General features: G+C 43.0%; 1 protein-coding gene across 1 annotated transcript; it reads left to right on the top strand.

The window, feature by feature from the left end:
• Window positions 1-751: 751 nt before the first annotated feature.
• Window positions 752-15,821, top strand: LOC140194111 (alpha-1-antitrypsin-like). Its single transcript, XM_072251564.1, has 4 exons — window positions 752-1,370; window positions 6,724-6,994; window positions 10,951-11,095; window positions 15,633-15,821. Exons 1-4 carry the CDS (start codon window positions 752-754, stop codon window positions 15,819-15,821), a joined length of 1,224 nt encoding a protein of 407 aa, XP_072107665.1.
• The last annotated feature ends 10,006 nt before the right edge of the window (window positions 15,822-25,827 follow it).

Genomic DNA, 25,827 nt, shown 5'->3' with positions numbered 1-25,827 from the left:
CCTAACATGTCTCGATGCAAAATCCAATACCTGAAACTGATATTACAAGATTCTTCCTGGAATATTTGCTGAGACACAGTGATGTAGTCAAATCCATACTTGCAAATCCAATTGAATTGTTTAAACAAAGATATCTACAGATCAAAAGTCACTTCATTGATTAAAGTCTGAATCATGTTTGCAATTGCTATGGTATAAATTGACATTAGAGACCAAGGACTATACTTCAGCAAGTTGGACTGCCAAAGGCGAACGGGCTTCTTCAGTTCAGGTAGGACTCTGAAATTATAAATAGGCTACCAATATGAATCTGTAAGTGAACTTGTGTTAGAACCTAAGGAGCAATATCCGATCTTGTTAACTTGTGAAATGTAATAGAGTTTCAATGTAAGCTTTGTCGAATATCTAAAAGGAAGGTTTTGAGCAAACTCAGAACCCAGTAATAGTAGTAGGTAGTGTGTTGCTATTACTGCTCAGGGGGGTCTGGAGTTCTGAGTTCAATTCTTTGTATTTCCTGCCCATGAGCGCATGGCTTTCCCCCAGCTGTTCGAGTTTCTTCCCACGGGCCAAACATGTACAGGTTAGTCGGCTAATTGGTCATTGTCAATTGTGCTGTGATTTGACTAGGGTTAAATAGGTGAGTTTCTGGGTATTGTGGCTCGATAGACTGGAAGAACCTGTTCTGCGCTGTATCTCTAAATAGTGCACAATAAATACATTGTAGGTTTGTGTTTTACTTTGCAGGTTCAACATGGAGAAGTTGCTTGCTTTTGCTTTCCTGATGGTCACTTTACCTTCCAGTAGCATGGTCAGTGGATATCCCTCTGCTGTCAATGAACCTACCCCACATCCTCCCCTCCTCAGCCTCTCAGCAGCAAATTCAGAATTTGCATTGCGTCTGTACAGAAAGATTGCCGCTCAACCAGACACAGCTTCCCAAAATATTTTCCTTTCTCCACTAAGCATCTCTAGCTCCCTGAGCATGTTGTCATTGGGTGCCAAGGATAATACTCGGGCTCAGCTCCTGCAGGTTCTTGGATACAGCAACATGACAAACAATGGTACTGTCGCCGTGAGGGAGACATTCCGCCAGCTTCTGAAGCATTTGAATAATGTGAGTGATGGAATCCAAATGGGAAGCTCTCTGTATTTTCAAAAGGGAAAAGAAATTCATGAAAAGTTCCTCAGAGAAGCCGAGGAATATTATAATGCCACGATAGAGAGGGTTGATTTTCGTGAACAACAAAGTACAAAAGACAAAATAAATGCTATTGTGAATGACACAACCCACGGCAAAATCCCAAACATCCTTAGAGAGCCCCTCTCACCGGATACTCTGATGTTTCTTCTCAACTATTTCTTGTTCAAAGGTAAGAGATCATTTGGATGTTAAACACACATCATTTAATGACTGGATCAGTTGATGCTTCAACTTCTGTTTCTTGAGTAGGACAATTTCTCAACATCTCTATATGCTCTGTGAGGGTAGGGGTGTTTTGCAATTGTTTGTTTTTTATGCGCCCTGTTGTATGACATGAGCGATCATTGTCTTTCCATGATAATGATTGTTCTTGGCAATTTTTTTTACAGAACTGACTTGCCATTGCTTTCTTCTGGGCAGTGTCTTTACAAGATGGGTGAGCCCAGTCTTTATCAATGCTCTTCAGAGATTATCTGCCTAGTGTCAGTGGTTGCATATCCAGGACTTGTGATATGCACCAGCTGCTCATACGACCACCCACTACCTGCTCCCATGGCTTCACGTGACCCTGATGGGATGGGGTGGGGGGGGGGAGAGTCTAAGTCGGTGCTGCACCTTGCCTAGGGTGAGCTGCAAGCTCGTGAAAGGAAGGAGGGCCTTACACTTCCTTTGGTAGAGATGTCTCTCCACCCCACCACCCATGTTATGCAATGCAATAATTTGAAAATCTAACCATTTAAAAGTTTATTCATCAGTGCATGAATTGCCATTTTTTACACTGATGTCCCCAAATTGATGATGTCAGAATTACCTGTAATCCAAACATTTCTGAATGCATTGTTAATTTGTGTGGCTCTATGCAAGATTATTGTTAGTGAACCAGAAAACTTAGAACTATATTCTATTTATAAAAAAATATTTCTCAGGGAACTTAAGGTGAATTGAACAGTAATCAATTTTCAAGACAGTATATTTATTTTACTTTAGGTATTTGAAATATTGATCCAAAGAATGCAATATTTGTTTGGTTATATTTTATTTGTAATAATTATGAGATACTGCAGATGCTGGAGAACCAGAGCAACACATGCAAAATACTGGAGGAACTCAGCAGGTCAGGCAGCATCTATGGAAATGAATAAACAGTCAGCACTTTGGGCTGAGAGCTTCTTTGTGACCTGAAAGGAAAGGGGAAGATGCTTGTATAAAAAATGGGGAAGGAAGATAGCTAGAAGGTGATAGGTGAAGCCAGGTGAATCGGAAAGGTAGGCTGGAGAAGGAGGAATCTGATATGAGAGGACAGTGGACCATGAGAGAAACGGAATGAAGAGGTGACGCATGGTGGGGGGGGGGGGTGACAGTCAGGTGAGAAGAGGTAAGAGGACAGGGAGGGGAATAGTAAAGGGGAGGAGGAGATAAATTTTTACCAGAAGGAGAAATCGATGTTCCTACCATCAGGTTGGAGGCCACCCAGATGGAATACATGGACCAACATGTTTGAAGAGGAAAGGAGAAATTAAAAGTTTGACCACCAGGAAGTTCCACATTGTTTTTTTAAGTCATTTTTAAAGTTATGCACTGGAGTTACAGATCTCTCTCTGTTCTCCATCTTGTACACCTCCCCTTGATCCTGTGCATCTCTCACACACAGGGGCACCACAGTAGGGTAGCGGTTAGTGTGACATTCCAGAGTTTGGAATTCTGTTCTGTAAGAAGCCTCTGTACATCATTCCTATGGAATGTGTGGGTTTCCTCTGGGTGCTCCAGTTTCCAAAGTCGTCCCGGATAGGTTAATAGGTGACTGTAAATTGACTGGTGATTAGGTTTGGATTTATTGGGTTTGTGGGTAGTGGGGGTTGATGGGATGGTGTGGCTCGAAGGGCCAGATGGGCCCACTCTGCCCTGTATCGGCAAATAAATAAAGTCAAACATGAACATCTCTGTCCATCTCTCCTCCGATAGAGTTTTACATTGATCTGCTCTAAACTCTCTTACATCAAACTATCTTTGGGGCGTATTTCAAACTATGTCCCGAGGTATATTTAAGGCAGAGATTGATAGATTCTTGATTGGTTATGGCATAAAGGGTTACAGCAGGGAAGGCAGGATATTGGGGCTGAGAGGGAAATAGATCAAACATGATGAAATGGCAGAATAGACTCAATGGGCCAAATAGCCTTCTTCTGCTCCTATATCTTATGGTCTGTTTCTCTTGTCTGTTTTCCTTTTCCTTTTTGGCGTTTGTTCATTTAAATTATAGTTTCATTGTAAGAAGACTCATGATCAGACATGGGGCACTGATTGAGTCATTGGTAGAGACGGGAGTATTCAAGGAAAGAAAGAACTTGCACTACCTACAAGTTCTCAATATGACACAAAAATCATCAAACCCAATGAATTACTTTGAGATGTGTGTCTAACCAGCAATTGATTCAATAAGGGCGACTAACAACAAAATAAGTTATTGGCTCCATTTCCTTTTATAATTTCTGCATAGAGCAATTCCAATTCTTGGTGGATGTTAGCAGTATTTGTAATTCAGTAGAGGTAGAGAAACTGTTCTGTACCTGTGGTTTACGTTCTGTACCCACACTGATCACTTTTAACATTCTAGTTAGCACGTTGCTTATTTCCCACTGGCAGCATCAATATCATTATAAGTGTGTTGCTATGCGTACTGAACATAGAGAAAAGACAAGATTAATCTGAACATCAACCTCAAGTTCTTGTCATTTCTCCCACCTCCCTCTTCTCTCTTCTTCTATTCGCCATTTTGTCTCACTTCTTACCCATTTTCTTCTCCATCACCTCACTCTGTTTCCCCTTTCTCCCATGGTACACTCTCCACCACTATCCGACTCCTTCTTCTTAACCCTTTACCTCTTCCACCCATCACCTCCCAGCGTCTTACCTCATCTCCATGTCCCACTTAACCACCTTCATCTTCACATGGTTTCACCTATCATCTGCCAGCTCAAACTTCTCTCTCCAACTCCCTCCCCTTCCTTTATCAGCCTGAAGAAGGGGTTTGGCCCAAAATATCAACTGGTCATTCTCCTGCACAGATGCTGCCTGACCTGATGAGTTCCTCAAGCATTTTTCTGTGTGTTGCTCTGGATTTCCAGCAACTGCAGAACCGCTTGTGTTTCCAATTACAGTCTGTTGGTTAACATCAAGAAAGGAATAAAATCATTGCCAGGAAATTGGTTTGAACATAAAACATTACAGCAGAGAAAAGGCCATTTGGCAATGATGTTGTGCCAAGCTACAGTACTGTGTGACAGTCTCAGGCACATACATATAGCTCGTGTACCTAAGACCTTTACACAGTTCTGTATTTGTCAACGTGCAGTGGAGAACGAGTTTGTAAGTCTGGCGGGAGGAAAGGATGTTGGGAATGGGGAGGGTGGAGGGCGACAGAAGGAGTGTGGGACCGATGGCAGAGGAGGAGTGCCATGGGTGGGGGTGGGCTTGGTACAGGGGCAGACACACCCAGCCTTGAGACAGTAGGCAAGGTATAAGAAGCCATAGAAAAGCACAGCAGCGATAAGCCATTTGTCTCATCTGGCTCATCTGATCTGTGCCTAACTATGTAAACCACCACCTTCCATCAAGCTGCACGTGACCAGAGACCTCTGTACCCCTCCGATCCAAGTACCTTGCACGTAGCACTTGCTCTGGCAGCTACTTCCACACACTCACCACCCTCTGAGTGAAGGAGTCTGCCTTCACATTCCCCTTAATCGGTGGTGGCCCACTCAAGCATGCAGCAAAGCATCAGGAAAGACAGACTTGCCCAAAGACTACTCGCTCACCCGGTATTCGACATACCACAGGCTCTCTCTCTCTAATGAGGGAAAAAGAGGTGTCCCCGTTTCACAGCAGGAGGGGAGATGTAACAGAACAACTCATTGATTTATGATGTTAAAAGTCTGTTGCATCGCTTTTTCTGAGCTCTGTGCCTCTGGGCACACAGCCAGCAGCCAGCCTGCTGCTTCCGATCTTCCTTGTTCTCCCGTGACGCATCAGTCGTCATCGGTGGCGGCACCGGCATTGAATCAGCCCGTCTCCAGAGCCACAAATATCCGGCACCCTGGAGGCACGTTAGTCTTCCAGGCCATGTGCTTGGCATATCGAAAAGCCGACAGTTATGAGGCCGCATGAGCTGGTCCCATTCCTATAAAGAACCGAAGTCAGAGTGTAAATCCAGGTCAGGGTCTTCAAAAAGAGCCTTGAAAGGGAAAAAAGACATATCACAGTCCACCACCATGACGTCCATTTCAACAGATCTAACATATCTTTAGCGAGCACATAGATAATGAGAATACTTTCCTAAATAAGGAATGCCTGAAAATAGTAGGTTTTTCTGGTGATTTCTGATACGACAATGTCCAGAAATAGTGCATCAGAGACAGATGTGATCCAGTGTCCCGGTCCGAAAGGATTCAGTAAACCGGACTCTCGAGAATGCAGTACAGCTATGGCGGCCATTGCTGGAGCAGACTTGGGCTTAATCGAAGCATCAGTGTCTGAGCCCGAGAGCGAAAAATGAACCGATGTTTGGCCATTGCTGGGGTGTACCTGAGAGGAGATTGAAATGTCAGGGCCCAGCCTGAGAGCTAAAACAAATAGATGCTTGGTGGATGCTGTCCAAGTTGCATGCCATCTTGGACAATGTCTCCCATCCACTGCATAATGTACTGGTTGGGCACAGGAGTACATTCAGCCAGAGACTCATTCCACCGAGATGCAACACAGAGCGTCATAGGAAGTCATTCCTGCCTGTGGCCATCAGACTTTACAAATCCTCCCTTGGAGGGTCAGACACCCTGAGCCAATAGGCTGGTCCTGGACTTATTTCCTGGCACAATTTAAATAATATTATTTAACTATTTATGGTTCTATTACTATTTATGATTTATGGTGCAACTGTAATGAAAACCAATTTCCCCCGGGATCAATAAAGTATGACTATGACTATGACTATGGATTTAAGCACCGAGCCAGATTTACAAGAGCAAAGCATCAAAGTTGAGGATAAAGGATGAACTCACTACTCTGCATGGTTTACTCGTCTTAGCACTAAACTGTGGCGTGCAGTGATTGGCACTCATCTCTGTGCTGAACTGCCTCTGGGGCTGTGGCCTGCAGTCATCGGGTTCCTGGACTGGTATCACTTGCCTCTGTGCTGAAATATCTCCGGGGCTGTGAACTCACTCGCAGGGTCTCTGCAGTTCACGTTCTGTGTGGTATTTGTTTACTTGTTTATTGTTTGGACAATTTGTTCTTTTCTCACATATTGGGGGTTTGACGGTTTGTTCTGTGTGGGGGCAGGGTTTTTTCAGGGATTCTATTGCGTTTCTTTGTTTAGTGGCTGCCTGCAAGAAGACAAATTTCAAAGATGCATTTAGTGTGCGTAGTTTGATAATAAATGTACTTTGAACTTTGAACATACAGTATGCTGCATGCACATACATGTTGATAAAATTACCTGAGTGCGCTTATCTCTTTAATTTCTCCAGGTGAACTGTTGCAGCCTTTTGACGCTAAGCGCACTTATGAAGCTGACTTTCATGTCGATGACAGAATAACAGAGAGAGTTCGCATGATGAGAAGGACAGGAATGTATTACAGAACGTATGCCGAGGACCTCTCCAGTGAAGTGCTTCTGATGGAATATGCAGGAAATACCTCCCTATTGATTTTGCTACCGAAATCTGGAAAATTGGCAGAGTTGGAGCGGAACCTGACCGTTCAAAAATTTGATCATCTCTTGTTGTCAATGCGAAAGCAGTAAGTTCAATTAAATCAAATTTAATGTTATTATTATTTTCTAGCTGTACAAGTGAACTAAAAAAATTACCATGATGGAAAGACCATAAGACATAGGAGCAAAATTAGGCCATTCAACCCATCAAATCTGCCCCACCAATCCATTATGGCTGATTTATTATGCCTCTCAACCCCATCTCTTGCTTTCACCCTGTATCCTTTGATGCCCTGACTAATCAAGAACCTATCAACCTCCACTTTAAATATACTCAATGACTTGACCCACATAGTGATCCCCGGCAGTGATTCACCATCCTCTTACTCACAAAGTTCCTCCTTATCTCTACTCCAAAGGGGCAACATAGAAAATAGGACATTCAACAGTACAGCACAGGAACAGGCTATTCGTTGCTATCACATCTCAGCTCTGCCTTCACTGCTCCACCGAAAAGAAAACCAAGTACATCCAACGTCACATTATAACACATGCTCTCTAATCCTGGCAGCATTCTGGTAAACTTCTGCCGCACTCTCTCCAAAGCTTCAACATCTTTCCTATAATGAGGTGACCAGCACTGTATACTATACTCCAGATGTGGCCTAACCAGAGTTTTATAAAGTTGCAACATAACCTCCTAACTTTTGAACTCAAGGACCAGTGAAGACAGAGAAGCCAAATGCCTTCTTCAGAGTCAGATTTATTACCAGTGACACAAGTCATGATGGAGCATAGACAACACAGGAAGAGGCCATTCGGCCCACAGTGTTGTGCCAAACCAGCTAAAATGCAAATCAAAAACAACCGAACACTAATCCCTCCTACCCACACCATGTCCATATCCCTCCATCTTCCTTACATCCATGTGCCTATCCAAACATCTCTCAATAGCCTCTGATGTATTTGCCTCTACCACCATACCAGGCAGCGCATTCCAGGCTCCTATGACTCTCTAGGTATAAAACTTACCCCTCACATCCCCCTTGAACCTACCATCTCTCACCTTCAATGCATGCCCTCTGGGAAACAGATACTCCCTCTATGCCTTTAGGATCTATGCCTCTCATAACCTTGTAAACCTCAGTCAGGTCTCCTCTCAACCTCCAATGCTCCAGAGAACACAACCCAAGTTTATCCCGTCTCTCATGATAGTATATGCCCCTTGAACAAGGCAACATACAGGTAAACCTCTTCTGCACCCTCTGCAAATCTTTAACATCCTTCCTATGGTGGGGTGACCAGAACTGTACACAACACTCCAGAGGAAGCCTAACCAGGGTTTTATAAATTTGTAAATAACCTCTTGACTTTTGAACTCATTTCCTTGACTAATAAAAGCAAATATTCCTTCTTAATCACCTTATTGACCTGTGTAGCCACTTTCAAGGAGCTATGAACTTGGATCCCAAGATCTCTCTGCTCAGCAACACAGTTAAGGACCTTGCCCTCAACAGTGTACCGTCTCCTAGCATTTGTCCTGCCAACGTGCAACACCTCACATTTATCTGGATTAAACTCCATCTGCTATTTCTCTGCCTATATCTGCAAATGATCTATATCAGCTGTACGCTTTGCCAGTCTTCTACACCATCGACAACTCCACCAATCTTGGTATCATCTGAAAACTTACTAAACCACCCACCAACAGTTTCATCCAGGTCATTTATATACATCACAACAGCAGAGGTCCCAGCACAGATCCCTGTGGAACACCACCAATTACAGAACTCCAGCTCGAATCTCTGCTCCTGTGTCTTATGGTCTCATGGTCTTTTGGAATTTGTCCCTTCAACCATTACCCCTTGTCTTCTATGAGCAAGCTAATTCTGAATCTAAACAGCCAAATCACCATGCATTTTAATCTCACAAACAACAGGAATTCTGCAGATGCTGGAAATTCAAGCAACACACATCAAAGTTGCTGGTGACACAGCAGGCCAGGCAGCATCTCTAGGAAGAAGTACTGTCGACGTTTCAGGCCGAGACCCTTCGTCAGGACTAACTGCTAACTGAGAGTTAGTCCTGACGAAGGGTCTCAGCCTGAAACGTCGACTGTACCTCTTCCTAGAGATGCTGCCTGGCCTGGTGCGTTCACCAGCAACTTTGATGTGTGTTGCATGCATCATAATCTTCTGGGTTAGCCTTATATGAGTGACTTTGTCAACTGTCTTCCTAAAATCCATGTGAACATTGCCCTACCCTCAACGATCTCTCTCGTCACCTTGTCAAAAAAACTCAATCAAGTTGGTAAGGCACGACCTGCCCCATACAAAGCCATTTTACTCTCCCTAATTAGGCCAAATGCTCATATATCCTATCCTTAAGAAGTTTCTCCAGCAATTTCCTGACAACTGACATGAGACTCACTGGTCTGTAGTTTCCAGGATTTTCCCTTGTCCATCCTTAAATAAAGGTACAACATTAGCCACTCGCCAGTCCTCTGGGACCTTGCCTGTGGCCAGAGAGGACATGAAGATACCAGTCAAGGGCCCAGCAATCTCGTCTCTTGCATCCTTCAATCCCATCAGGTCCTGGGGACTTATCCACCTTAATTCTCATCAGAAGGCCCAACACTTCCTTCTCCTTGAACTCTGAACACCTTAATGTAAATATACATGCAGCACTGATCTCCTGGTCTTCCAAATCCTTTTTCCTTGATAAATATTGAAACAAAGTACTCACTAAGTACCTCACTCATATTCTCTGCATCCAAGCAAATGTTCACCTCTTTATCGTTGAGTGATCCCACTCTCTCCCTCATTATCCTTTTGCTCTTGATGTAAGTACAGAATTCCTTTGGATTCACCTTAATCCTACTTGCCAAGGACTTTTCATGACCTCTCCTGGCTTTCCTAATTCCCATCTCAAGTTCTTTTTTGGCTTCTTTGTACTCCTCATGTGTTTCATTTCATCTTAACTTTTGAAGCTTTACATACCTTTTCTTTTTCTCCTCGACTAAATTCATCACAGCTCTTGACATCCAAGGTTCTCTTATCTTTCCAACCCTGTCCTTCCTTCTAACAGGAACGTATCTTTCCTGCACTCTGTACAATTCATCTATAAACACACTCCACACGTCTGCTGTGGACTTTCCAGAGAAAAGGTGTTCCCAAATAATGCTTCTTAGTTCCTGCTTAACATCTTCTTAATTTGCCCTGCTCCAATTTAAAACTCTCCCACAAAGACCATACACTGTCCTGAAATTCAAGGAGTTGAACTCACTGTTCCCTAACTGTTCACCCACTGAAAGGTCAGTCACCTCTGGCCAGGCCCATTTCCCAACACCAGGTCAAGTACGGCCCCTCCTCTTGTTAGACTGTCCACATATTGATTTCAGAAACCTTCCTGGATACACTTAACAAATTCTGCCCTATCTAAAACCCCTTACACTAAGAAGCTCCCATTTTATATTAGGGAGGTTGAAATCCCCATGACAACGACCCTAATATTTTTACACATTTCCTTGATCTGACTATATATCTGTTCCTCAATGTCCCGTTGGCTATTAGGGGTCAGTGGTACAATCCCATCAGTGTGATTGCACCCTTCCTATTCTATCCAAATGACTCAGCATCTGACATCTGACCCCTCCATTGTCTCCCCGAGTACAGCTGTGATATTGTCCCTGATTAGTAGTGCTGATCCCCACATCCCCCACCCCCTCTTTTACCTCCTCTATCTTTTCCAGTTATTGTGTTTGTCTTAATATGTTCTTTTGCAGCTGCATCAGACCCGGAGTTTCAATTATTTTATCCTCCTTTGCACCTGTGTACTGGAATTTATATAAAACAATCTTGAACCTTGAATCCATAGATGCTGCCTGATCTGTTGTTTTCCTCCAGCAGTTTCATGTGCGTTGTATTAATTCTTAGATTTCCTTTGTGTTAGTTTAATTTCTTTATCAGTAAAAGCTTAAAAATCTAAGATGTGAGAAAATTTGAGATGATACAGTACCTTTCTGGTGTTATGTTCATGACAGATCTGTAGATGTGCATTTCCCAAAGACGACGCTGAAGGCAATTTACAAACTCAAAACCCTACTGAGGTCCATGGGTATCGAAGATGCATCTACTGACTATGCAAACTTTTCTGGAATATCTGATGACCCGCTAAAATTATCAGAGGTAAACCATTGGAAAATTGATTATATTGAATATAGTTTATGTTAACTAACAAAAGATCACAAAAGTACTGCTTGGTTTATTGGGATAATTTAAATGTTTAAGTTTGTATGCACTCATTGAATATGAATGCACGAACTACCCTACACAATCCATACGTATCCTATACATATCTACCCACTGACCCACCCCTCCACATTCTCTATGTACAGTATACTATACATATCCACCCAATGATATTAAATTGGGTTTAATATCATTGGCATATGTTGTGAAATTTGTTTTTGTTAATAATGATAAACTGTACAATAGGAAATATATTTTTAAAAATTAAATTAAATAATTAGTGCAAAGAGAGTGCAAAAAATATAGTGAGGTTGTATACAAGGGTTCATTGTCAGTTCAGAAATCTGATGGTGGAGGGGAAGAAGCTTTTCCAAAACATTGAGTGCATGTCTTCAGGCACCTGTACCTCTTCCTTGATGGTAGCAATGAGAAGAGGGCACGTCCTGCATGGAATATACAAACATAGTACTCTCACAAACAACAGGAATTCTGCAGATGCTGGAACTTCAAACAACACACATCAAAGTTGCTGGTGAACGCAGCAGGCCAGGCAGCATCTCTAGGAAGAGGTACAGTCGAAGTTTCAAGCCGAGACCCTTCGTCAGGACTGTCCAGTTTTGGTCAGCTACCTACAGGAAAGATGTAAATAAGGTTGAAAGAGTATTGCGAAAATTTACAAGGATGTTGCCTGGTCTGGAGGACCTGAGTTATAAGGAAAGATTAAATTGGTAGAACTTTATTCCTTGGAATGTAGAAGACTTATAAAGTAATACAAAATTATGAGAGGTGTAAATGTGCTGAATGCAAGCAGGATTTTTCCACTGTTGGGTGAGACAACAAATAGTGGTCATAGGTTAAGGGTGAAAGGTGAAAAGTTCAAGGGGAATGAGGGGAAACTTCTTCACTCAGAGGGTTGTGAGAGTGTAGAATGAGCTGCCAGTGCAACTGGTGCATGTGAGCTCAATTTCAATGCTTACGAGAGGATCAGAGTTCAGAGTTCAGAGTTCAAGGCCAATGCTGTCTGGAAGGAGTTTGCACTTCCTAGTCGTGAACACATGGGTTGACTTCGGGTTACCTGGGGTTCCCTCCAAAGCCCAAAGTCGTACTGGTTATTAGGCTAATTGCTGATGGCAAATCAAAGTTGAAAGTAAACTTGTTATCACAGTACATATATTGTATGGTAGCACAAACAACCCTGAGATTCAGTTTCTTGTGGGCATAGTCTATAAATCCAAGAAACACAATAAAATCAATGAAAGACTGCACTGACAACAGGAATTCTGCAGATGCTGGAAATTCAAGCAACACACATCAAAGTTGCTGGTGAACGCAGCAGGCCAGGCAGCATAAGGGTCTCGGCCTGAAACGTTGACTGTACTTCTTCCTAGAGATGCTGCCTGGCCTGCTGCGTTCACCAGCAACTTTGATGTGTGTTGAAAGACTGCACTGAATAGGATGAACAACCAACCAATGTGCAAAGGACCACAAAATCTGTTTAGGATGGTGGTGAATCTTGGTCGCTCGGGTTCAGTATCTGATGTTCTGGTGTTTGCCGAGCTTGCAGATGTTTCATTACCAGTCGCAGTGACATCCTCAGTGCACAGTTGTTGGTGTTTCTCTCTGGGAGTGCTTGTGTTCATGGAGACCCCTGTTCACTTGCTTTGATCCTGATTGGCGAGTCCTTCAGTTGACCTTTGAATTCTATTGCCTCACGTCTTAAGAGCCTCGACTGGTGAGGAAACATCTGCAAGCTAATTGGCAGGCTCGAAAAACGTGGCAACATCAAAAAGTAAACTGTGTAGGTACAAAAGAGAAAATAATAATCATTATACATACAGTGGCATGCAAAAGTTTGGGCACCCCGGTCAAAATTTCTGTTACTGTGAATAGTTCAGTGAGTAAAGATGAACTGATCTCCAAAAGTCATAAAGTTAAAGATGAAACATTCTTTTCAACATTTAAGCAAGATTAGTGTATTATTTTTGTTTTGTACAATTTTAGAGTGAAAAAAAGGAAAGGAGCACCATGCAAAAGTTTGGGCACCGCAAGAGATTTGAGCTCTCAGACAACTTTTACCAAGGTCTCAGACCTTAATTAGTTTGTTAGGGCTATGGCTTGTTCACAGTCATCGTTAGGAAAGGATAGGTGATGCAAATTTCAAAGCTTTATAAATACCCTGACTCCTCAAATCTTGTCCCAACAATCAGCAGCCATGGGTTCCTCTAAGCAGCTGCCTAGCACTCTGACAATTAAAATAAATAATGCCCACAAAGCAGGAGAAGGCTATAAGAAAATAGCAAAGGGTTTTCAGGTCGCCGTTTCCTCAGCTCGTAATGTAATTAAGAAATGACAGTTAACAGGAACGGTGGAGGTCAAGTTGAGGTCTGAAAGACCAAGGAAACTTTCCGAGAGAACTGCTCGTAGGATTGCCAGAAAGGCAAATCAAAACCCCTGTTTGACTACAAAAGACCTTCAGGAAGATTAAGCAGACTCTGGAGAGGTGATGCACTGTTCTAGTTGTTCGTCCATCGTCGTCCATGAAGATCTCAACACCATTATGATGATGATGGTGGTGTCGAGACTAGCGCTTGATTTGGATTTAAGTGAGGGAGAGTTGTGCAGTATCAGTTTCACTCTTTCTTCCCAATTCCCATCCGGATCCAGTGACAAGACAATAGTTGCAATGGCTGGGGATGGGACTAGGCGCAGTGGAAGACCAGGACATCTTCTGTGTCTTGTCCTGCTCTACGCGTTCCAGGACGCTTGCAGAGACCGCCTTCTTGACCGTTGGACCTTCCAGTGGTCTCGTCCACTCAGTCCATCGGAGTCTGTTTCATATGCTGCGATAGACAACTCCCTATCTCACCAAGGGTTTGAGACCCGTCGGCTACCCTCACCTGGTTTAGCCAGCTTGTCAAAGCCGTTGCCCGGGGTGTAGCTGCTGTCACATGCAAACAAGTACGGGGACCCACAGGTGAGAGCTGAATGCCAGGTGGGGACCAAAGGTGGACAACCTGCCTGAAAAGGACACGATATGTTCCCCCACCAGAGGTGCTAGCCTCCCTGACACCCCGTACACTGTTCTACTGCGGAGCGACACCTGCACAGATATGACCATCATGGAAGAGTCATCAGAAGAAAACCTTTCCTGCGTCCTCACCACAAGATTCAGCATCAGATGTTTGCAAAGGTACATCTAAACAAGCCTGATGCATTTTGGAAACTAGTCCTGTGGGCTGATGAAGTTAAAATAGAACTTTTTTGGCCACAATGAGTAAAGGTACATTTGGAGAAAAAATGGTGCAGAAATTCATGAAAAGAACACCTCTTCAACTGTTAAGCATGGGGTTGGATCAATCATGCTTTGGGCTTTTGTTGCAGCCAGTGGCATGGGGAACATTTCACTGCTAGAGGGAAGAATAAATACATTTAAATACCAGCAAATTCCGTAAACAAACATCAGACCGTCTGGAAAAAAGCTGAAGATGAAAAGAGGATAGCTTATACAACAGGATAATGATCCTAAACGCACCTCAAAATCCACAATGGACTACCTCAAGAGGTGCAAGCTGAAGGTTTTGCCATGGCCATCACAGTCCCCCGAATTGAAGATCTGTGGATAGACCTCAAAAGAGCAGTGCATGCAAGACGGCCCAAGAATCTCACAGAACTAAAAGCCTTTTGCAAGGAATAATGGACGAGAATCACCCAAACAAGAATTGAAAGACTCTGAGCTGGCTACAGGAAGCATTTACAAAATGTGATACTTGCCAAAGGAGGTGTTACTAAGTACTGAACATGCCCGGTGCCCAAAGATTTGCTTCAGGACATTTTCCTTTTTTGTTATTTTGAGACTGTAAAAGATGGAAATACAAAAGTAATCTTGCTTAAAATATTAAAGAAATGAGACATCTTTAACTTTATGCCTTTTGGAAATCAGGTCATCTTTTACTTGCTTAGCTATTCACAGTAACAGAAATTTTGTCAGGGGTGCCCAAACTTTTGCATGCCACTGCAAATAAGCAATAAGCATTGAGAACATTTGAAAGTAAGTCCATAGGTTGTGGGAACATTTGAAACTTAGGATGAGTGAAGTTATCAAGAGCTTGATGGTTAAGGTGGAATAACTCTTTGTGAACCTGGTAGTGGGGCTCCTGAGGCTCCTCTACCTTCTTTCTCATGGCAGCAGCAAGAAGAGAGCATGTCCTGGATGGTGGGTGGGTGGAAATGTACTTAGGCTGGTGTTAAATCTGTGGGTTAGGGTTAGGGTTAGAGTTAATTATCTCTAATTAATTAAATAGGCAGTTTGAATAATTCAGTGCATGTTTATAGGCCTAAAACACAACAACACTGTTTTTGTAAGTTGTAGGGTATTAATCATATATAGTAATAAAGTATTTGGAAAATCTATGAAACTTATAAATTGGATGTTTTTGTTATAACTCAAGTTTGATGCCTTTTTTTCCCTCCGTAGGTGATATATAAGGCTGGGCTGGAAGCAAATGAGGAAGGAACAAAATCTGCTGCATTGAGAAATGACGAATTAATCAAAAGGTCTCTTCCTATTGAGTTTAAATGTAACAGACCTTTCTTGTTACTAATTGCTGATAACAATATCAGGAATATCCTGTTTGCTGGGAGAGTGATGAACCCCAACATTTGATCACAGAGTCCACACCATCACAAAACTTGTGCATCTCCGGATGGAAAACAATGCAGTTACTTCTAACACTTAAGCTTGTAACATTTAAATATTGGGAGCTGGCTAACATAATTTGGGTTTGCTTTATAGTAGGTTAGCATGTCAGGCATTGATTGAGGAGATTTCAATTCAAAGTAAACCCTTCAAGAATATTCACATTAACAAAATATCTCAAATATAGACTTCTTGATTGTTATGATTTGCTTAATACATATTTGATTGAATAACATGATTTATATTAAAGTAGAAATTGCACCTGATCTTTACTAGTAGAGTTTGTTATTGGTTTTACTTCAAAGCTCTTCTTTAACTTGCTCTTGTAGACATTTATTTCAAGAATAACAGTCACAGGAAGATTTCCAAATTGTATAAATGATCCATTTATCCTCAGGCACTCAGTAAAAAATGCAATAAGCATGAGAGATTCTACAGATATTGGAAATTTTGAGCAACATGCACAAGACACACAAAATGCTGGAGAAACTTAGCAGATCAGGCAGCGTCTATGAAATGAATAAACAAATGTTATCTCAGGCCCAGGCGAAGCCAAGTGGCTGGGAAAGGTAAAAAGGAATCTGACAGGAGAGGAGAATGAACCATGGGAGAAAGGGAAGGAGGAGGGTCACCAGGGAGAGATGAAGTCAGGTAAGAAGAATAAGGGGCCAGAGATGGGAAAAGAAGAGAGGAGGGTTTTTTTTTACCGGAAAAAACAGTGTTCATGCCATCAGGTTGGGGGCTACACAAGTCAAGTCAAGTTTATTGTCATTTAATTATATATCTATATATGATGTATATTACCATACAATATACAGTATATAACAATGAGACAGTTCTTCAAACCAGGTTAGTACACATAACAGGGTAACTTATGAATATAAGGATAAAATATACAGATGAATCACACATAAGTAACAAATTGAAGTGCATTAATATTAAATATTGTAAGGTACGGAACAGATTAACCAGTGACTCAGAATATGATGTGACAAGGAATTCAGAAGCCTAACAGCCTGGGGGAAGAAATTGATTCTCATTCAGACCCAGAGGAACATGAGGTATTGCTCCTCCATTCTGAGAGTGGCCTCATCACAAGGTGAAAGAAGAGGACATGGATCGACCTATCAGAGTGAGAATGGGGATCGTAATTAAAATGGTCTCACTGTTGCAGATGAGTCATGCAGTGGCTGATGAAAGGAGAAAGGTTATCACATCTTTGTTGAAAATGCAAGATGTGGTGAATCTGGAAGAGCAGAATATCTGTTGTAGGAACTCACTGGGAAACTCTGGCAGATCTTTTGTATAATTTAACCAAAGAGTGGTGAATCTGTGGAATTCTTTGCCATAGACAGCTGTGGAGACCAAGTCTTTGTGTATATTAATAGATTCTTTATTGGTCAGAGCATGAAGATTTCTGAAGGTAAATGTATCAGATCTGATCAAATGGCAGAGTAGACTCGATGGGCCAAATGGCTTAATTTTTCTCCTATACCTTATGGTTTTATGGTTCCAAGGAATAAAGTCCTAACATATTCAATCTTCCTTTATACCTCAGGTCCTCCAGTCCCAGCAACATCCTTGTAAACTTTCCCTGTACTCTTTCAACCTTTTTTTAACAAAATTACAAAGCCACATCAAACCTTTTGCCTATCCGCATGTGATTTCGATACAATGTGTATCCCTGGACACTAAGCTCCCAGCTATAATCTTCTTTCAGCCACAATTCAGCAATGAATTGCTGAAACAATTCAGCCCACACCATCATATATGCCGATCTGTAACTGTGCTACAAGTTCAACTACCTTATTCCATATACTGTGCACAAAGGTAACATCTTCTGTATTTACCCATTTTGATCTTATAGAACACAGAACATAGAATAGTACAGCACAGTACAGGCCCTTCGGCCCACAATGTTGTGCCGACTCTCAAACCCTGCCTCCCATATAAGCCCCCACCTTAAATTCCTCCATATACCTGTCTAGTAGTCTCTTAAACTTCACTAGTGTATCTGCCTCCACCACTGACTCAGGCAGTGCATTCCACGCACCAACCACTCTCTGAGTAAAACCTTCCTCTAATATCCCTCTTGAACTTCCCACCCCTTACCTTAAAGCCATGTCCTCTTGTATTGAGCAGTGGTGCCCTGGGGAAGAGGCGCTGGCTATCCACTCTATCTATTCCTCTTATTATCTTGTACACCTCTATCATGTCTCCTCTCATCCTCCTTCTCTCCAAAGAGTAAAGCCCTAGCTCCCTTAATCTCTGATCATAATGCATACTCTCTAAACCAGGCAGCATCTTGGTAAATCTCCTCTGTCTGCACGATGCTAAACTCAAGTGCCTATGAATGATGGAAGATGACAAATCAAAGAGTAATTTGAAACTTACAGCCTATGCCATTCTGACACAAAAGTGCTAGCGTGTTCTCACACTAAAATTGTCTGTATCGGCATCATTTTCCCGGCAAAATCTAGCTGATTGTGTTTATATCTAAAATGGTGAAGCCAAACATTTTTGGAGTGCCGTTAGAAACATATGCACACTGGGCTATGGGAAGAGAATTGAAATATACTTTTTCAATTGATGCTGGAAGAACTGATTATAGAATTTATGAGAAGGAAACCAAAGGTCCATCAACCAGATCTCCTCGGAGGATCAGAGATGGAGAGGGTCGGCAACTTTACATTCCTCGTTGCTATAATTTTGAAGGACCTGTCCTGGCCCAGCACGTACATGTAGTTACAAAGAAAACATGGCAATGCCTCTACTTCATTAGGAGTTTTTGGAAAGTTGGCATGACATCTAAAACTTTGACAAATTTCTATAGATGTGCGGTGGAGAGTATTTTGACTGGCGGCATCACAGCCTGGTATGGAAACAGCAATGCCCTTGCACAGAAAATCCTACAAGAAGTTCTGGATGCAGCCCAGTCCATCATGGGCATAGCCCTCCCACAATTGAGTACATCTACATGAAACGCTGTTGCAGGAAAGCAACATCAATCATCACCGTCCCCCACCACCCAAGACATGCTCTCTTCTCTAGCTTCCAATAAACCCCTCGTTCACCTTCCTCCTTCTACTTCCCCAGCTCTTTGTCTTCATTCTATAGTCCTCTGGTCTTTCTTACAAGATTCCTTCTTCATCAGCATTTTGCTTTTGCTGCGATACACCTCTCAGTTTCTCACATTCTTCCTTTTTGCCTCCTCACCCTCCCGCCTTCCTCTCAATTGGATTGATCTATCACATGCCAATTCCTGCTCCTCCTCCCAAACACCACCTTTTGATTTATGTATCTATCTATCTATCTATTTATTTAGCAACACATTTTGGAACAGGCTCTTCTGGCCCAATGAGCTGCACCACACAGCAACCCAGTGATTTAACACAAGTCTAATCAGGGGACAATTTACAATGACCAATTAACCTGCTAACCAGCATGTCCTTAGCTTCTGGGAGGAAACCAGAGCATCTGGAGGAAACACATGCGGTTACAGGGAAGATGTACAAACTCCTTACATACGGCGCTGGAAGTGAACTCCAAACTCCAACAGCACAAGCTGTAATAGTGTCACCCCAACCGCTGTGCTGCCATGGCCCCCCACTTTGGCTGCCATGGCCCCCTACTTTGGCTTCCATTCCTGTCCTGGTGGTTTCAGCTTCAAACATCAACAGCCCATTTCACTTTGTAGGTGTTGCCTGACATATTGAGTTCATCCAACATTTGACGTGTGCTGAAATATTAAAATAAATAGAAGTACTTGCAGAGATTGTTAAGAGCTTATAGTCATAGTCTTAGTCATACTCTATTGATCCCGGGGGAAATTAGTTTTCGTTACAGTTGCACCATAAATAATAAATAGTAATAGAACCATAAATAGTTAAAGAGTAATATGTAAATTATGCTAGTAAATTATGAAATAAGTCCACGACCAGCCTGCATTTCACTCAAAGAGTGGAACTACACGTGCATGTAACGAGAGCTGTATAACTCATCTCCTTGTACCTTAGGCCATGAACTTATCAATCAGCCCTGCTGTGGACCACCTGTAGGTCCATGAGGCTCTCGTTACATGCACGTGCAGTTCAACTCTGTGAGTGATAATGCAGAGTTTACATTTAATAACTCATCTCCTTCTACCTTAGGCCACAGACTTAACAATCACCCCTGTTGTGGACCACTTCTACAAAGGAGGAATCCGTATGCTCTACGACTGCTGAACTAAGTGTGTACATGTAGCAGGGGACTATGTTGAAAAATAATTTTGCTAGGTTTTCTAAAATTGACTCCTTCTACCTTAGCCCATGAACTTATCAATGACCCCTCGTATCTCCAAATACGCAAATAAGAAAATAAATAGATAAATAAATTTGTTTGTAAGTAAGTCATTTTAACGTATAAGCCAATCCAATTTTAGAAAGTAAGTAGACTCGGATCTGTCTCGGACCTGGAACAGTCAGATAAAGGTGGCGTTATACGGAGAGGAATGAGTGCCATCATGTCACTCTGTCTGAGGTTGACTTTGATACAAAGAACATTGAAACTTCAACAGTGACTAAAGATTAAATTCCTCTGTACAGTACTTACCCTCTTTGACTCCAGGATTTGGTCTCGTCAGGTACTAAGATGGATGTATGGGAATAATTGAAGGCGATACTTTCATCCACAATCTTGCAGAAGTTCCTTAGAGTCTTCAACCTAAGCAATACATATATGGAATTATGATGTAGTGGCCATTACAGAGACTTGGCTGGCACCAGGGCAGGAATAGATTCTCAATATTCCTGGATTTCAGTGCTTTAAAAGGGATAGAGAGGGTGGAAAAAGGGGAGGAGGGGTGGCATTACTGGTCAGGGATCCTATTACAGCTACAGAAAGGGTGGGTAATTTAGCAGGATCCTCTTTTGAGTCAGTATGGGTGGAAGTCAGGAACAGGAAGGGAGCAGTTACTCTATTGGGGGCATTCTATAGGCCCCCTGGTAGCAGCAGGGATACAGAGGAGCAGATTCGGAGCCAGATTTTGGAAAGGTGCAAAAATAACAGAGTTGTTATCATGGGTGACTTTAACTTCCCTAATATTGATTGGCACCTGATTAGTTCCAAGGGTTTAGATAGGGCAGAATTTGTTAAGTGTGTCCAGGATGGATTCCTGTCACAGTACGTGGACAGGCCGACTAGGGGGAATGCCATACTAGATCTAGTACTAGGTAATGAACCGGGTCAGGTCACAGATCTCTCAGTGGGTGAGCATCTGGGGGACAGTGACCACCGCTCCCTGGCTTTTATAATTATCATGGAAAAGGATAGAATCAAAGGGAACAGGAAAATTTTTAATTGAGGAAAGGCAAATTATGAGGCTATAAGGCTAGAACTTGCGGGTGTGAATTGGGATGAGGTTTTTGCAGGGAAATGTACTATGAACATGTGGTCAATGTTTAGAGATCTCTTGCGGGATGTAAGGAATAAATTTGTCCCGGTGAGGAAGATAAAGAATGGTAGGGTGAAGGAACCATGGGTGACAAGTGAGGTGGAAAATCTAGTCAGGTGGAAGAAGGCAGCATACATGAGGTTTAGGAAGCAAGGATCAGATGGGTCTATTGAGAAATATAGGGAAGCAAGAAAGGAGCTTAAGAAGGGGCTGAAAAGAGCAAGAAGGGGGCATGAGAAGGCCTTGGCGAGTAGGGTAAAGGAAAACCCCAAGGCATTCTTCAATTATGTGAAGAAAAAAAGGATGACAGGAGTGAAGGTAGGACCGATTAGAGATAAAGGTGGGAAGATGTGCCTGGAGGCTGTGGAAGTGAGCGAGGTCCTCAATGAATGCTTCTCTTCAGTATACACCAATGAGAGGGAACTTGATGATGGTGAGGACAATATGAGTGAGGTTGATGTTCTGGAGCATGCTGATATTAAGGGAGAGGAGGTGTTGGAGTTGTTAAAATACATTAGGACAGATAAGTCCCCGGGGCCTGACGGAATATTCCCCAGGCTGCTCCACGAGGTGAGAGAAGAGATTGCTGAGCCTCTGGCTAGGATCTTTATGTCCTCGTTGTCCACGGGAATGGTACCAGAGGATTGGAGGGAGGCAAATGTTGTTCCCTTGTTCAAAAAAGGTAGTAGGGATAGTCTGGGTAATTATAGACCAGTGAGCCTTACGTTTTGTGGTGGGAAAGCTGTTGGAAAAGATTCTTAGGATAGGATCTATAGGCATTTAGAGAATCATGGTCTGATCAGAGACAGTCAGTATGGCTTTGTGAAGGGCAGATCGTGTCTAATAAGCCTGATAGAGTTCTTTGAGGAGGTGACGAGGCATATAGATGAGGGTAGTGCAGTGGATGTGATCTATATGGATTTTAGTAAAGCATTTGACAAGGTTCCACATGGTAGGCTTATTCAGAAAGTTAGAAGGCATGGGATCCAGGGAAGTTTGGCCAGGTGGATTGAGAATTGGCTTGCCTGCATAAGGCAGAGGATGGTGGTGGAGGGAGTACATTCAGACTGGAGGATTGTGACTAGTGGTGTCCCACAAGGATCTGTTCTGGGACCTCTAGTTTTCGTGATTTTTATTAACGACCTGGATGTTGGGGTAGAAGGGTGGGTTGGCAAGTTTGCAGACGACACAAACGTTGGCGGTGTTGTAGATAGTGTAGAGGATTGTCAAAGATTGCAGAAAGACATTGATAGGATGCAGAAGTGGGCTGAGAAGTGGCAGATGGAGTTCAACCAGGACAAGTGTGAGGTGGTACACTTTGGAAGGACAAACTCCAAGGCAGAGTACAAAGTAAATGGCAGGATATTTGGTAGTACAGAGGAGCAGAGGGATCACAGGGTACATGTCCACAGATCCCTGAAAGTTGCCTCACAGGTGGATAGGGTAGTTAAGAAAGCTTATGGGGTGTTAGCTTTCATAAGTCGAGGGATAGAGCTTAAGAGTCGCGATGTAATGATGCAGCTATATAAAACTGTGGTTAGGCCACACTTGGAGTACTGTGTCTAGTTCTGGCCACCTAACGATAGGAAGGATGTGGAAGCATTGGAAAGGGTGCAGAGGAGATTTACCAGGATGCTGCCTTGTTTAGAAAGTATGCATTATGATCAGAGATTAAGGGAGCTAGGGCTTTACTCTTTGGAAAGAAGGAGGATGAGAGGAGACATGATAGAGGTGTACAAGATAATAAGAGGAATAGATAGAGTGGATAGCCAGTGCCTCTTCCCCAGGGCACCACTGCTCAATACAAGAGGACATGGCTTTAAGGTAAGGGGTGGGAAGTTCAAGGGGGATATTAGAGGAAGGTTTTTTACTCAGAGAGTGGTTGGTGCGTGGAATGCACTGCCTGAGTCAGTGGTGGAGGCAGATACACTAGTGAAGTTTAAGAGACTACTAGACAGGTATATGGAGGAATCTAAGGTGGGGGCTTATATGGGAGGCAGGGTTTGAGGGTTTGCACAACATTGTGGGCCGAAGGGCCTGTACTGTGCTGTACTATTCTACGTTCAATGTATTTTTACAAGTAACAGGGTGAGAAGAGGTATACTCCAAGTAGCTGTGAGAATCAGTGGTTTTATAATAGACATTAGCAGATATGCTGTTTCCAGGGATAGAGACAGAGATCGAGAAAGGGGAGGGAGGTATTAGAAATGGACCGAGTAAATCTGAGGGCAGGGTGGAAGTTAGAGACAAAGTTGTTGAGGCCTCATTTCTTTCTTCCATGGCCTTCTGTCCTCTCCTATCAGATTCCCCCTTCTCAAGCCCTGTATCTCTTTCACCAATCAACTTCCCAGCTCTTTACTTCACTCCTCCTCCCTCTCCTCCTTGTCTGCTGGTTTCACCTATCACTGTGTATTTCATCCTCCCCTCCCCCACCTTTTCACTCCGACTTCTCATCTTTTTTTTCTCCAGTCCTGTTGAAGGGTCTTGGCCCGAAATGTCAACTCTACTATTTTCTATAGATGCTGCATGACCTGCTGAGTTCCTCCAGCATTTTATTGTATAAAGTACATACACTTTACTAGTTTCTGGAATGGTTCCAGAGGTTCCAGAAGGTTAAGACAAATGTAGGTCCCCTACAGACAGAAACAGGTGAATTGATTATGGGGAGCAAGGACATGGCAGACCAATTGAATAACTACTTTGGTTCTGTCTTCACTAAGGAGGACATAAATAATCTTCCGGAAATAGTAGGGGACAGAGAGTCCAGTGAGATGGAGGAACTGAGGGAAATGCATGTTAGTAGGGAAGTGGTGTTAGGTAAATTGAAGGGATTAAAGGCAGATAAATCCCCAGGGCCAGATGGTCTGCATCCCAGAGTGCTTAAGGAAGTAGCCCAAGAAATAATGGATGCATTAGTGATAATTTTTCAAAACTCTTTAGATCCTGGACTAGCTCCTGGCTAATGTAACCCCACTTTTTAAAAAAAGAGGGAGAGAGAAACCAGGGAATTATAGACCGGTTAGCCTAACATCGGTGGTGTGGGAAATGCTAGAGTCAGTTACCAAAGATGTGATAACAGCACATTTGGAAAGTGGTGAAATCATCAGATAAAGTCGGCATGGATCTGTGAGAGGAAAATCATGTCTGACGAATCTCATAGAATTTTTTAATGATGCAACTAGTCGAGTGGATGGGGAGAACCAGTGGATGTGGTATAGTTGGATTTTCAAAAGGCTTTTGACAAGGTCCCACACAGGAGATTCGTGTGCAAACTTAAAGCACACGGTATTGGGGGTAAGTTATTGATGTGGATAGAGAATTGGTTGGCAGACAGGAAGTGAAGAGTGGGAATAAACGGGACCTTTTCAGAATGGCAGGCAGTGACTAATGGGGTACTGCAAGGCTCAGTGCTGGGACCCCAGTTGTTTACAATATATATTAATGACTTAGATGAGGGAATTAAATGCAGCATCTCCAAGTTTGCGGATGACACGAAGCTGGGCGGCAGTGTTAGCTGTTAGGAGGATGCTAAGAGGATGCAGGGTGACTTGGATAGGTTAGGTGAGTGGGCAAATGCATGGCAGATGCAACTTAACATGGATAAATGTGAGGTTATCCACTTTGGTGGCAAAAACAGGAGAACAGATCATTATCTGAATGGTGGCTGATTAGGAAAAGGGGAGGTGCAACGAGACCTGGGTGTCATTATACACCAGTCATTGAAAGTGGGCATGCAGGTACAGCAGGCGGTGAAAAAGGCGAATGGTATGCTGGCATTTATAGTGAGAGGATTCGAGTACTGGAGCAGGGATGTACTACTGCAGTTGTACAAGGCCTTGGTGAGACCACACCTGGAGTATTGTGTGCAGTTTTTGTCCCCTAATCTGAGGAAAGACATTCTTGCCATAGAGAGAGTACAAAGAATGTTCACCAGATTGAGTCCTGGGATGGCAGGACTTTCATATGATGAAAGACCAGATCGACTAGGCTTATACTTGTTGGAATTTAGAAGATTGAGGGGGGATCTTATTGAAACGTATAAAATCCTAATGGGATTGGACAGGCTAGATGCAGGAAGTTTGTTCCCGATGTTGGGGAAGTCCAGAACGAGGGGTCACAGTTTGAGGACAAAGGGGAAGCCTTTTAGGACCGAGTTTAGGAAAAACTCCTTCGCACAGAGAGTGGTGAATCTGTGGAATTCTCTGCCGGAGGAAACAGTTGAGGCCAGTTCATTGAATATATTTAAGAGGGAGTTAGATATGGCCCTTGTGGCTAAAGGGATCAGGGGGTATGGAGGGAAGGCTGGTACAGGGTTCTGAGTTGGATGATCAGCCATGATCATACTGAATGGCAGTGCAGGCTCGAAGGGCCGAATGGCCTTCTCCTGCAACACACATCAAAGTTGCTGCTGAACGCAGCAGGCCAGGCAGCATCTCTAGGAAGAGGTACAGTCGACGTTTCAGGCCGAGACCCTTCGTCAGGACTAACTGAAGGAAGAGTGAGTAAGAGATTTGAAAGTTGGAGGGGGAGGGGGAAATC

This window comes from Mobula birostris, chromosome 1 (genome assembly GCF_030028105.1).
Source record: "Mobula birostris isolate sMobBir1 chromosome 1, sMobBir1.hap1, whole genome shotgun sequence".
NCBI classification, from domain to species: domain Eukaryota; kingdom Metazoa; phylum Chordata; class Chondrichthyes; order Myliobatiformes; family Myliobatidae; genus Mobula; species Mobula birostris.
This window is presented reverse-complemented; position numbering and strand designations above follow the sequence as displayed.

What these genes read in the sequence shown, in the direction of transcription:
- LOC140194111 (XM_072251564.1), top strand. Translation starts at nt 752, where the DNA reads ATGGAGAAGTTGCTTGCTTTTGCTTTCCTGATGGTCACTTTACCTTCC. An exon ending in CAACTATTTCTTGTTCAAAG is followed by an intron (nt 1,371 to 6,723) that starts GTAAGAGATCAT and finishes TAATTTCTCCAG; the next exon opens with GTGAACTGTTGCAGCCTTTT. An exon ending in TTGTTGTCAATGCGAAAGCA is followed by an intron (nt 6,995 to 10,950) that starts GTAAGTTCAATT and finishes TGTTCATGACAG; the next exon opens with ATCTGTAGATGTGCATTTCC.